General features: G+C 40.7%; 1 protein-coding gene across 4 annotated transcripts in view; it reads right to left on the reverse strand.

The window, feature by feature from the left end:
• LOC109521743 (D-tyrosyl-tRNA(Tyr) deacylase 1-like) overlaps positions 1-13,863 on the reverse strand; it is a 65,795-nt gene that overhangs the window by 10,325 nt on the left and 41,607 nt on the right. For 3 of the 4 annotated variants that reach the window (XM_019879785.1, XM_019879788.1, XM_019879787.1), the window contains 7 exons: positions 10,024-10,098; positions 5,146-5,230; positions 4,657-4,760; positions 2,094-2,168; positions 1,529-1,554; positions 1,389-1,442; positions 887-1,017 (listed from right to left, as the gene is read on the reverse strand). In XM_019879785.1, coding sequence (XP_019735344.1) covers positions 887-1,017; positions 1,389-1,442; positions 1,529-1,554; positions 2,094-2,168; positions 4,657-4,760; positions 5,146-5,230; positions 10,024-10,098 — 550 coding nt within the window. The remainder of the gene's footprint in view (positions 1-886; positions 1,018-1,388; positions 1,443-1,528; positions 1,555-2,093; positions 2,169-4,656; positions 4,761-5,145; positions 5,231-10,023; positions 10,099-13,863) is intronic. The other variant, XM_019879786.1, reaches the window with a different exon arrangement.

Below are 13,863 nucleotides of genomic sequence, written 5' to 3' on the forward strand. Positions count from 1 at the left end.
AGTTTGTTTTGTTATTGTTTGGTTGGTGTCTTATATGAAACTGCGACACTGCGCAATTTATTGGACAGACTTGTTTAAGATCACACAGCTTAATTTGGGTGGCATTTTATTTCGTATTTTTAAATCATCTTTTTATTTTTGACTATCTGTAAATGTAGTTTCCTGCTCTTAATTGTGAATGCATACTTGATGGTTTTAAATGCTCCTGAAATTAAGTGCTGCTTGACGAGCCTATACAGTATCGTGTTCATGTATGTGACGTCACTGAAGGCCTAAGGTTGAAATGCACGACCCGCCACTGAGATTACATTTGGTTTTGTTCCATCATGTGCCTTTTTGTCTCCACCTGTTCTTGTCATCCGGGTCCCTTGTGTTAAACCAATCAGCTCCCTCAACCCTTTGTGTATTGTCCAGGTGTTTGTTGTCTCGTCACGTTGCTTGTATTTAGTTTCTTGGGTTCTGTTGGTCTTTGTCAGATCATTGTGCTCCACTCATGTTTTTTTTTTGATTATTTGTTACTTTGGTTTTCATGTGGTTTTCAGGACTTTGTTCGTGTATTTCAGTTAGTTTTTTCCCAGTGTACTCCTGCAAGTATTTTTGTCGTAAATATATTGGGTTCAGTCCACCCTGCTCCTCCTGCCTCCATTTTTCGGTGCATGGCCAACACTCAAAACACGACAGTCTGTGTGGTTTTTATATAGATGAAATTGAAAGCAAAAATCACTGAGTAGAAATCATGTAACGGGAAAGTACATTCGGACATCACACGATGAACAGATTCAGCAAGCACGGAAGAGTGAAAACATTGCATATGCTGCTAAAACCTAGGTACCATTTTGGATAATGTGGACTGAAGATTGCGTGAAATGGATGAACAGATTGTTACCTTTCTTGAGCAAGGCGGAGTTACTATCGCAATGAATATCCTCCAGATCACTGCTTCCTGTTAACGCATTGACCAGATTCACTGAGCTCTTCTTCCGATGGCTGAGGTAACTCTGGACACTATTGTTAAACCTGATCGTGACAGATGGGACAAAAAACACAGTTGCATCATCCAGAACTTGACTCCCTTTTCACATAACGTGACATCCTATCGATAGATAATACAGTTGACCCTTTTCGAATATTGTGCAATATGACAGCCGTGGATTCACTGCCTCGAGTAAACAGCACATAATCATCCTAAAACATGAATGAAAAGCTGAGAAGGAAATCCTGGAACAAAAAACAAAAAAGTGAAAAAAAACGTGTCGAATAACCTACATATCATACAATATTTTTCTAAAACAGAAAAGACAGAGCTGTATTTCAGGAACACGGGAAATGAAGTGCAAAGAGCCCATATTTCTATTCAGCAGATTGAGGTTCAGCCGAAGGTAACTCACTTCATGATGAGGATGTAGATTGCATACATCAGAATCAGGACGAGAGACTCCCACCTTGACACAAGCACAGACAACAAATCGAGTTATTCTCTTAGATGAACAATTGGATTCAAAATAATTCAATAAATTTTTTTTCTTACCAGCACACCTTTTCATCATAGATGAACTAGAGAAGCACACAGAAAAATGGGACTTGTTATTTTATTATAACTGACAAAACAATGTGAGGTGTGAGCATTCAAGGTAGAGTCTGAATCTTTTTCATATTTTTCCCCCAGAGAACACTATCTTGAACAAAATATACTGTATCAAGAATCAGTGATTGTCGATGGGGGAAATTTCAGGACACACGTAAAACTCATTTTAACCTTTCACGGTTAACTTAATTTGACCTTTTCTCAACTTTTTAAAGTACATATTCACCTATTCAACATTTCAGTCCTTGGTGCACACGTTCATGTTGTCCAACAAGAAGCTGAATGGCAAAATTCACAGGTGTTGTCCTGAAATTTCACCTAAAAAGCTACGCTTGTTTCGCAATATATGCTTTTCAGACGTTTGACCATCAGAGGGAAACAAGATCAAACAGAATATTTCAAACGAATTTTTTTTAAGAAAAAAAAATGATCGTTATGATATTGCAGTGGTCGAGAAATCCAATGCATGAAATTTGAAGGGTACAGGGTCCCGAAATGAGTCTCTTACCACAATAAGGGCTGTGATAGAAAAGATATAGTAAACAGAATCTCGGAGGAGAGCCCAGTAAGAGAGCTTCACTGCCTAGAGGGATACAGAGAAATACACTTGAATAGTGAAACGGCAAATGTTTCTTCACACATACATCAATCAACATAATGACGTGAACATAAGAATAATAAAACTGACCTCAGTGTATACCGTCATACAGAAAAAAAGAAAAGGTGCTGGAGTATTTTTGAAATAAGATTCAAAAGAAAAACCAGGGTTTCCCTTTCTGTCAAGTCTTGAAGGCACTACTTCCAGCTAAGTATGCTATGAGTGCTGTTGTAAAGTAAAATGTCAAAGAATGGCAAAGTTGAAAATATTTACTCATGCTTGATTTATTTTGTGCTCTGCAAATAAAAGGGTGACATCTTTCACAATTACGGTTTTGAAAGTCTCACCCCCCTCCTCCTGCACAAACCCCAGTAACTCCCTCCCAATTGAAATCTGTGATGCTGCATCCTGCAGCTGCCTTCCATTTTGTGTGAAAAATTTTAAGAAGGCAATTTAGGTCATTCCAGAAAGCAAAATCATGAATAATATCAAATTAAAGGTGAGGAGTGAAAAAAATAAAGTATTTTCCGTTGCCATACGCACAGCTAAATAGAACTGTGTTAATATAGATTTATATATATAGTTGACGCCCATTTCACACGTTCTACAAGACTTGCAGATTTTAGCAAGCTATAATGGAAAAATGCAACCTCATCCTCTTTAGTCGAAACTGAGCACCAGCGGGAGAATCCTTGCTGAGATTCCCACAGCCTGAGAAGGTCTGTATGGCTCTAATGTGTCAAAGATGCACTTTGGCGTCGACCACAAAGAGACTTGTCCCAGAACAGAGATGTTTTCAAGTCTATTGTCTGAGCAACAGGAAGTCTGTGCAAAGACGTGAGCATTGGGCTAATAGGCTGTGGGTGTCATGAGCCGAGAATTTAAGAAAGAACCACAAAGCTGTGATCATACACGATAGTTAAGTAGCACACCATGTTGCCATACATACAGCATTTGGGAGAAAGTCGGAGGCCGGGCACAATTATAGGGAGAACATGCAAACTCCACAGAGGATGACATTTCCACCCGAGAAAGTTTTGATGTATTATCACTACTGCTACTACTTCTACTACCATATTGGCCTGAATATAAAATGGCCCTGATTATAAGACGACCCCCTCTTTTTCAAGACTCAAGTTTGAAAAAAGACTTTTTGAACACCAAATTAATTTTCATACAGAAAATAATTACAGTACATCTGAAACAAACGATTATAACAATATATTTGAGAGAAAAAGCACGTTATTTTGCCTCATTCAAATCTAAAGTACAATCACATTCGTAAATGAATGGCTTCTGGTTTTGAAATGTAAATTACAGTACATCATAACTTCTCACCTGCCGATCTTCGACCCACTTTTCTCCAGATTGTCGCTACGTTTCTCCATTTTCTGTTATCTCTCCTATTGTTTTCTTCTCTTCTTTCTTACCGCTATTTTTTATTTTTCTTCTTCGTGCGACCACTATTTTTATTTTTATTCTCTACGTGACAGGGGTTCACTTTGGCCTGGGGAGTGAAGTTCAGCATTCGCTTCAATAATATCTGGCGCCATCTAGCGTCGTGAATGGGTATAATGTCTAGACCCCGAATATAAGATGACTCCCACTTTTCTTATTTCAATGCAAAAAACACCGTCCTATATTCGGGCCAATATGGTATTCTTGTCATTATTTTTACTACTCGAGTTAATGAGCATTGTGCTATGAAGTGCATTTGACGGACAAGATGCAGAATTTCCTGCACTGTATCACTGCAAGCCATCACATGGCCTGCGTTGCTACCTCATTATCTTACTATGATTACATAATGTGCAATCGGGGATTGCATCACTCTCGAGTCGGGTGTATTTTTCAGAGCAAAGAGCTTATTCTTGTACAATGTAAAATTTAATGCAAGGGCCCGGCCTTCCCGTTTGCATGTCAGATGGCGTCAATCAGAGGATGATCTTTATATGATCTGTGTGTCTGCAATCTTAAGTCTGACGCTTGTAAAAATCATATTACAGTAGACCCACGCCAGTCGTACGTGATACGGAATGTCAAAAACCAGAGAATGATTGATGCCAATTATACATGCATTAAAAAAAAAAAAAAATCAGTTTCACCCCTAAAATTCCTGAAAAAACAGGGATAAACATCCATTGAGCGGTTTCCATGACAAATGGGGGTTGGCTCCAAAAAAAAAACAACAGAGCAAAAAATAAAAGTGTACTTTTTTTTTTTTAAATTCAACCATTAGGTGAATACACAGGTGCAGAACCACGAGTGTGCTGGGGTGCAATGTAATCTTGGTCCTGTATTTCCATTTATACAACAACTGTCTTAAATAGGAACACTGTCAATGTTTGGGAACAGGAGACTGTAGGTTGTACAAAACAACACAGACATGATTATCGAAAGTTTATTCGTTCATTCTCTTTCCTCAATACTCAAAGCCACTCACCAGCTCAGCAAATCGACAAATATATCATACCTGTCCTGCAAAGAAGCCACACACACCGATGATGCAGAGTATGTTAAATACTGCTGAGCCAACAATGGTGCCCACACCCACATCACCTTTGGTGACAAACACCCCTGGGGGAGAAAGAGCCAAATTACACACAAAAGCACAGGCACACACATATCTACATAGATATAAATAGATACATACATACATACAAGCTTCCAGTACACACAGGCATACATACGAGTACATACATATATACATACACGCATTCAAAGATATTTATACAAATATACATACAGTGCTGTGAACACAATTGGGATCTTCTCAATATAATTTCCTGAGACTTTCATGTTTATCAACCCAATGTATCAGACAAAGACATCCCGATTTTACAGATGACAGAAAAAAAGCTATTTAAAGCTACTTGGCATTGCGTGATTTTTAATTTTTTTTTTTTTATGTACATGCTACAGCCATGCAGTGCATGTTCCGGCTGATTGTATCTCTTCCTACCAATGATGGACGTGAAGAGCTCAGGAGCTGAGCTGCCTGCGGCCATGAAGGTTGCACCTGCCACGTCCTCACTGAGATGAAGATGCTGCAACGCCCAGGATGGAAAAAGACAAAAGTGGTGAGGAGAATTGTACAGGCGGGTGCCAAAAACAAATGAATGTCGAGGGAAAGTCCATTTATTTCAATCATTTGTTTCAAAAAGTGAAACTTGTATGTTATATTAGTTCACCACTGACAAATCGAAATATTTCAAGTCTTAATTTGTTCCAATTTGGATGACTATGGCAGGAACACACAAAAAAAAAAACGTAAAAAAATAATCCAGTCTTTCTCAAAATTAAATAAATACAAAAGAATATTTCATGTGAGCAACAAGAAAGGATCTTAACCACAGAAATGTTGGCTTTTTGAAAAGTGTATGAAAGTAATATGCCCTGAGCAATTTCTTGGGCCATCTTTTGCATTGATTGCAGCATCAAAGTGGTGTGCAATGGAGGTGATCAGCCTTTAGTACAGTTCAGGAGTTATTGTAGCTCAAGATGTGTTATTGGTCTTCAAGTTGTCTGCATTTTAGGGTTTCTTTTCCCTCACCTTCCTCTTGACAAGACCCCATAAATTTTCAATGGGGTTCACGTCAGGTGAGTTTTCTGAAGTACTGTTTCATGGCTGGTATTGGTACTTTTTGGGTTTGTGGGCAGGTGCCAAATCGTGTTGAAAAATAAAATTGGCGGCAATGCGAAGCATGAAATGCTCTAAAACAGGGGTCCCCAAACTACGGCCCGCGGGCCGGATCCGGCCCGCCTCCGCATTTGGTCCGGCCCCCTGAAAATACCACAGAGTATTTTGATTTATTTTTCATCGATGTGGATTTGTCTTTGATCATAAAGTTGGGCTTTTGCAATAAAATGTTCCTTAGTTCTGAACCGTTTTCATTATTAACTATTAATTAGTAACTATTTCATAAACACAGATACAATAAGGTGACATTTGGTGCATCTTTCTGTGCCGTTATCTGGCAACGCCAGAAAAAAAAAATCCGAAACCGGCACCTCTCTCAGAGAACGGGATCATGGCGAAAAGGTTCGGTAAGAGAAAAATAGAATGCGGGGTATTTAACCCAAAGTGGACAAACGATGTTTTTGTTTTTGTTTCTTTCAGTGCAAAGAAACGTCTGTCAGTCTCATCTGTCAAGAGGCGGCTTCATTTTGTGTGGGTTTATGGAAAACAATCCATTTTTACATTTCCGTACTCTTGCGGTCACCCTTTTTCTTGTCCCGCACCCCCCCCCCCCCCCCCCATCACAGAAGCAAAGCTTATGCGGCCCTCACAGGAAAAAGTTTGGGGACCGCTGCTCTAAAATGTCCTGGTAGATAGCTGCATTTAATGTGGACTTGATAAAAGACAATGGACCCACATGAGCAAATGACATGGCACCCTAAACCATTTCTAACTTCACACTGAACTGACTGGCAGTGTGACTTTTGTGACTCTGGGAACTGGATTTCCGAGTGAAATGCAAAATTGACTTTCATCTGAACGGAGAATGTGGGACTAGTGGGCAACAGATAAGTACGTTTTCTCCTTCTCCAGCACAAAGGCCTCTCATGTTGTTTTTTGGTTCATGAGTGACTTAACACATGGAATTCTACACCTGCAGCCCATGTCATACAGACATCTATAAATTGTGGCTCTTGATGTACTGACACCAGCCTCAGTCCACTCCTTGTGAAGCTCCCTCAGATTTCTGAAACACCATTGCTTGACAATCCTCTCAAGGGTGCAGTCATGCCTGTTACTTGGGCACCTTTTGTGGCCATACTTCCTCTTTGCACTCTGCTCATGCCATTTGATACAGTGCTCTCTGTGAGCATCCAGCTTCTTTTTTTTTAGACCTTTGTTCCTTATGGGGGGTGTCAATGATGGTTTTCTGCACAACCGTAAAGTCAGTAGTCTTGCCCATGATTCTAAGTTTACTCAGCCAGACTAAGACCATTTAAAGATTGAGGAAATCCTCTGTAGGTGTTTTGCTTTAATTAGCTGTGACAAGATAGGGAAACAGGGCCCAAACAATGTTGAACTTTGTCATGATATTCAAATTTTGCGAAAGATTGAATTTTGTGTTTTTATCTCTTCCCGTAATAATCATCACTATTAAAACAAATAAAGGATTGACATATTTTTCACTTTGTATATGGTGAATTCATATCATATAAAAGTTGCACTTTTTCAAACAAATTACTAAATTAACTTCCCGATACTGTATTCGATATCCACATTTTTTGGCACCCATCTGTACATTAAAAGGCATCAATGGTTCGACCCAACTTATATTTCATCATCTTGCTAACACATACAAATGTAATGATCAACTTTGTCTGTTTGGTACAGAAACAAATACAACATATTTAAAATGTTACATGTACAGCACTTTGTATGCAGCGATGGCTGTTTGAAAGTGCTCTATAAATACAGTTGAGTTGAGTTGAGTTGAGAAAATATTTCCAAGACTCAAATATGCATTCAATATATAATGACTGGATGCTACTGTTGTGCTCAAGCCCACACTGTCCAAGACATATTAATTCACTGGCCCCTAATTTAGGAACATTTCCACAATTGTGATTGTGTGTTGGGGGATAAGAATATGCCACTCTCTGGTCTGTCTGCCACACATACTGTACATACAGCATTGTAATCAACAAATGTACAATATAGGCTACTTCATGGCTGTTGGGCAGCCAGTATATTTTATATTAAAGTACCCTTCACTTTGAAGCAAAAATGTGGAGTAGTTTGTCCGCCGGCGGGTACACCCGGAGAAACAAGCAACGTAAATGAGAAAACCTGCAAAGGTAAACAAGAAAGCCCTTAAAGCTAGCTATCACATCACTGAACTTGTGGCTAAATCAAAAAAGTCCCACACTGTGGCAGAGCAATTAATACTTAGCGCTTGCAAAGCCATTGTAAATGAGATGCTGGACCCAAAGTGGCTATAGAAATAGTCAAAGTCCCTCTTTCAGTTAACACAATTTACAGATGTATTGATGATATCTCTGCAGACATCGAAAGTGTGGTTTTGACAAGATCCATATCAGTAATAAATTTGCCAAGGAGTTCCCCATGCTGGCCAACAAACTATTTTACATTGCTCCCTTTTTCCACAACATACCTATGCCTTACTGCTGTAAAAACTAAAAGCAGAGAAAGAGTGACAGCTGTGGAGGAAGAGCTTTGTGTGTGTATTTCATCGATTCTTGCCAGGATATCAGTGAGAATAAATATGAAAGATTAAAAATACTTTTTTCTTTGTGTTTATTTGATTACTATTCCAATTTGTAATATAACGTCATTCTTCAAAGTTAAAAAAACGCTTATAATAACAATATACAGTAATCCCTCGTTTATCGCGGTTAATGGGGACCAAAACGACCTGCGATAAACGAAAATCCACGAAGTAGAGACCAATAAACATATTAAAAAAAAAAAAGCCCCACGTGGGCCTTCGCGCTTCAGCAGAGTGCACTAACACACACACACACACACACACACACACACACACACACACACACACACACAAACACACACACAAAGGCCAGCGATCCGGTGGTGTGCCGGCAGACGTGTTTATGATTAGTCAATAATGATGATTAGACAATTAAGGATGGAAGAGACCTGCTTTTGTTCTTATTAGCCTCCTCTCTCTCTCTCTCTCTCTCTCACACACACACACACACACACACCACGCACGCACGCGCGCACGAGCACGCATGTAAACAACACTTAGACACTGATTAAAGATCAAAGAGTAACCCACGTGATAAGACAGAAAGAAGATGCACAGTCAATCAACATGGCTTTGCATCTTCTCAGCTCCCCCCTCACCCCACATGTACTGCATATATTGCTCTATGTGACTCACTGTTGTTTTGCTGACTTTCGCTGCTTCTCGCAGACCGTTTTGCGGACTTTTTGCGGACTTCAAAAAAAAAATAATAATAATAATATATATATATATATCTATATATATATTTTTTATGAATGTGTTTGAAAAAATCCGCAATGCACTGAAGCCGCGATAAATGGACCGCGAAATAGCGAGGGACCACTGTTACACATTAGATGTTAAAATAAGCTTTTTTTCCACATTTTCAGCTGCTGGTGTGCCACAAGATTTTTTCAATGAAAGAAACGGGCCTTGGCTCAAAAAAGATTGAAAACACTGGACTAGACTCGAAATGCCTTGGTACCAAAACAGTGGGCGACCCTTTTTATCCCAAGCGCCGGCTTACGAAAATGGTGCCCCAAGACTTTTAGGAGTAGGGACAGAGAAACTTTCAAAATATGGTCTCAAGACCAGTGTCTAGATACTGACATGATGTTAGATACTGATAGATACTGTCCAAGATGTATCTTGCCTCTTTTCCAAAGTCAGCTGGTATAGACTCTAATGAGAATAAGATGTACCAAATATGGTTGGATGGATGAATGGATGGATGGATGGATGGATGGATGGATGGATGGATGGATGGATGGATGGATGGATGGATGGATGGACAGAGACATTGTATATAATGTACTTCTGCTGAGGATGTTGAGTTTTGTTTGTGTGTTTTTATTTGCAACCTGGACTTTTTTTTCCTTTGTGATGATCTCACAAAGATGTTCCAATTCAAATTTGATGAGAGTCCTGATATTGATAAAAGTTGGAAACTCAATTCTTATAATGGTGCAAATATTTTTTTAAATCGAATCCTTCTCCAATCTGATTGAATCTGAGCCAAACTGAATATGTCAGTGGTGGTCAGGGGTGATCATCTCAAGCCATCCACACTCAAAAGTTATGCAAACAGACAGAATTGTTTATCTACATATTTATACCTCACATATCTTCTCCAGGGAGGGAACAAAGTAGTCATCACAGACCACGGCTAGAGCACAGAACATGTATATAGTCTGTGAAGAGAAAGTGATAAAATAAGCATCAGTGAGTGTTAACTATGCTGTCAAATGGGATGTTAGCGTTAAGCATCCAAGTTCAAAGGCTTTTTCACAAACACTGTTCTTGCAGTCATGTATTGATATTTTGCTGTAACCCTGTGACTTTCACCATATACACTAAGTTTCTCCTTTACTCAATGTAACCATTGAATACCAACAGCCTAGCACCTACTGCTACATTAAATTTATATGCACCAGGGAAAATAAAGTAGGAAGTGAGATAATGGTGGTACAGCCGGTGATCTCAACCCATGCAAACATGGGCAGTGCATAAATGGATCATTGAGTAAATTACATTGTCATGAATAATCCGATTGAATAATTATGTTTTATAAAGTATGGTAAGATTAAGTCTACTTGTAAATCATACAGAGAAAAGGAAAAATTAGAACCTTATTTCTGTCACGATTCGGTTTCTGGTCTGACCAGCATGTGGCATGTGCGGTCTTCTGTGCACACCTGCTGCCAATCCAGTCATTATGGGACCATGTATTTAAGGACTCTGCTTCAGTTCACCTGTGTCGGAGTATTGTTTACTGCCTTGCTGTTTCCATGCTCTCAGACCGCTTTTGCTATAGACATCGTCGTGTTCACGCTTTTGATACTCTCGGTAACATTGTTCTTGTATGTATGGCTTTGTTTTGTGAATTGGCTTTTTCTTGCGTGTAGTTGATACATTGTTTTTCGTTTGTGTTCTCGGGACTAGTTTTCCTCTCTTGCCTTTTGGTGCAAGCGCTTTTTGTTATTCGTTTTTTGCTTTGTTCTTCCTGGTCCTTGTTTGGACCAGCGCTTTATGTTCTACTTTGTCGGTGCGAATTTTTGTATTAAACATTTTTGTAACGGAGACCTTGTTGGAGTCTACACTTTTGGGATCCAAACTTTTCTCGGCTTGTTCGAAAACTGACAATTTCATGAGGAACTGTTTATTCATCTATCCATCCACCCATCCATCCATCCATTATCTACTGCTTATGCGTGGCTAGATCATGGGGGCAGAACCTTTGATAGGGAAAACCAGACTTCTCTCTCCCCAGCCACTTCCTCCAACTCTTCCGGAGTGATCACAAAGCCTTCCTCGGCCAGTCAGGAGACACAGTCTCTCCAGCGTGTCCTGTATTGTTCCCAAGGTCTCCTGCCAGTGGAACATGCCCGGAAAACCTCACCAGGGTGGCATCCAGGAAGCATCCTGATTAGATGCCCAAGCCACCTCATCTGTCTCCTCTCAACGTAGAGGAGCAGCAGCTTAAATCAGAGTACCTCCCAAATGATTGAGCTTCTCACATTATCTCTAAAGCCGTGGTGACAAAACTCATTTTGGCCACTTGTAGCCGAGATCTTGTTCCTTAAGTCATCCTGACCCACAGCTTGTGACCAAATGTGAGAGTAGGAATGTAGATTGACTGGTAAACCAAGAGCGTTGTCTTTTGGCTCAGCTCCTTCTTCACTGCGATGGGGCAATAAAGAGTCAATATCACAGCAAACCCTGCACCAATCCGCATACCAATCTCCCGTTCCATCCTGCCCTCACTAGGGAACAAGACCCCAAGAAATTTAAATAAAATTGAACTCCTCCACTTGGGGCAGACTCGCAAAGGGCATTCCACCCTTTTCCCATGGTCTCAGATTTGGAGGTGCTGATTTCTATCCCAACTGCTTCACATTCAGCTGTGAGCCGCTCCAGTGAGAGTTGGATTGCAACTTGAAGAAGCCAATACCACCACATCATCTGCAAAAAACACAGATGCATCCTAAGGCCACCAAACCGGACTCTCTCAAAGTCTCTGGTGTGCCTAGAAATTCTGTCCATAAAAGGAATGAACAGAATCAGTGACAAATTGCAGCCTTGGAGAGGTCCAACCCTAACTAGAAATAAATGGGAATTACTGCCGGCAATGCAAACCATCGAAGACCTTGCTAAGGTTGCAGAGCTGGTCTGTCATTGCGCGGCTGGGACCAAAAGCACATTGCTCCTCCTGAATCTGAGAATTGACTTCTTGACAGATCCTCCTTTCAAGGCCTCCTGAATAGACCTTACCAGGGAGGCTGAAGAGTGTGATTCCTCTTTAGCTCCAACACACACTCCTGTCCCCCTTCTTTAAAAGGGGGACCACTACCCGGTCTGCCAATCAAGAGGCACATGATTTCCACTCGCTGTTTTAGACGCGTGCGAACCAGGACAGCCCCAAAGCATCCAGAGATTTTAAACTCTGGGTGGATCTCATCTACCTCCAGGGCTGTGCCACGAATAGCTTTTTAACCACCTCGGTGACTTCATGTCCAGAGATAGGAGAGCTCACCTCAGAGTCTCCAGGCTCTTCTTCTTCAAACATACAGGATACAAACCACGGGCAGTAAGTATGCCCACACTTGCTCCGCACCTCTCACCATGGGCAACTCCAGAGTGCAAGAGTGTGCAACCCTTCTCAAGAGGACTGGTGCCACAGTCAAAGATGTGCATAGAGGTGAGCCAGACTATATCGAGTCAGAACTCTCCTACGTCTCACACAAGCTCTGGCTCATTCCATGTCCCTAATGCTAGTTTATGTTGCCGGAGATTGGATCCATCAAGGTCCCTGCCACATCCAAGCTCACAGGGCCCATGGCCCCTTCTACAGGTGATGAGTCCATGGGAAGGGGGACCTATGAGCCTTTTTGGGCTGTGCCTGGCCGGGCCCCATGGGCACAGGCCTGCTCACCCGGCACTTGCCATGGAGCCCCACCTCGAGGCCTGTCTCCAGGAGGGTCTCTCGGTGATCCGCGTCTGGGCAAGGAAAAATGTGGAACAATAATTTGACACATCAAGTGTGTCTGAGCCGTGCTTTGTCTGGTCCCTCACCTAGGACCTGTTTGCCAGAGGCAAAAAGTGTCAGACAACTTATCTCCTAGAATCAATGGGACAAGCAAACCCCTCCCTCCACCACAGAAAGGTGATGGCTCACGTTGGGGAATAATTGCTTAAATTGATTTAAATAAAGAAATTAGGCATTCACAGATTTGGAGCAGCATGGCTCAGTGGTTGAGTGGTCGTCTCCCAAACCAGAGGGTGGGGGTTCAATGTAAAACACTTTGAGTAACAAAGGTAGGAAGGCACAATATAGGTGACAGCCCATTTACCATATCTATTTATGCGAGGCACTGAAATTAATGAAATACCTGGATTACATAAAAATCAGCCTGCTATGTTTCACAGTGTAGTGGGCGAAATGCAATCATAATGCTGAACAAAATCCATATAGATGAATTTGTGTTCTATTCCCCAAATTAGAAATAAGATTAAAAAGTACCTTATTTTCACGACTATAAGGCGCCATTAAAAGTGTTAAATTTTCTCCAAAATGGTCAGGACGCCTTATAATGCGGAGCGTCTAGTGCAGGGGTGTCAAACTCATTTCACATGGTGGGCCACATACGGCCTGGGTAGATGTCAAGTGGGCCGGACCATTAAAATGATACCATACTTTGCTATAAATAACCAAAACAACATGTCTTTCCTTTGTTTTAGTATAAAGAAGCACAAGAACATTAGGACAATGTTGAAATTAAATGAACATATCTTTTACAAAACATTTCATGAAGCACCTTACATTTCCTTCGGCAAATGTGCAATTTACTTTTATCATTCACATATATGCATTGCAACTGATCCCACTGATTGTACAAACTTTAACAAGTAATTGGTTTTGAAAAATATAGTAATGCACTTTAAGATTAAACGAGATT

Source organism: Hippocampus comes, unplaced genomic scaffold, assembly GCF_001891065.2.
Source record: "Hippocampus comes isolate QL1 unplaced genomic scaffold, H_comes_QL1_v1.1 scaffold158, whole genome shotgun sequence".
Classification (NCBI taxonomy): Eukaryota; Metazoa; Chordata; class Actinopteri; order Syngnathiformes; family Syngnathidae; genus Hippocampus; species Hippocampus comes.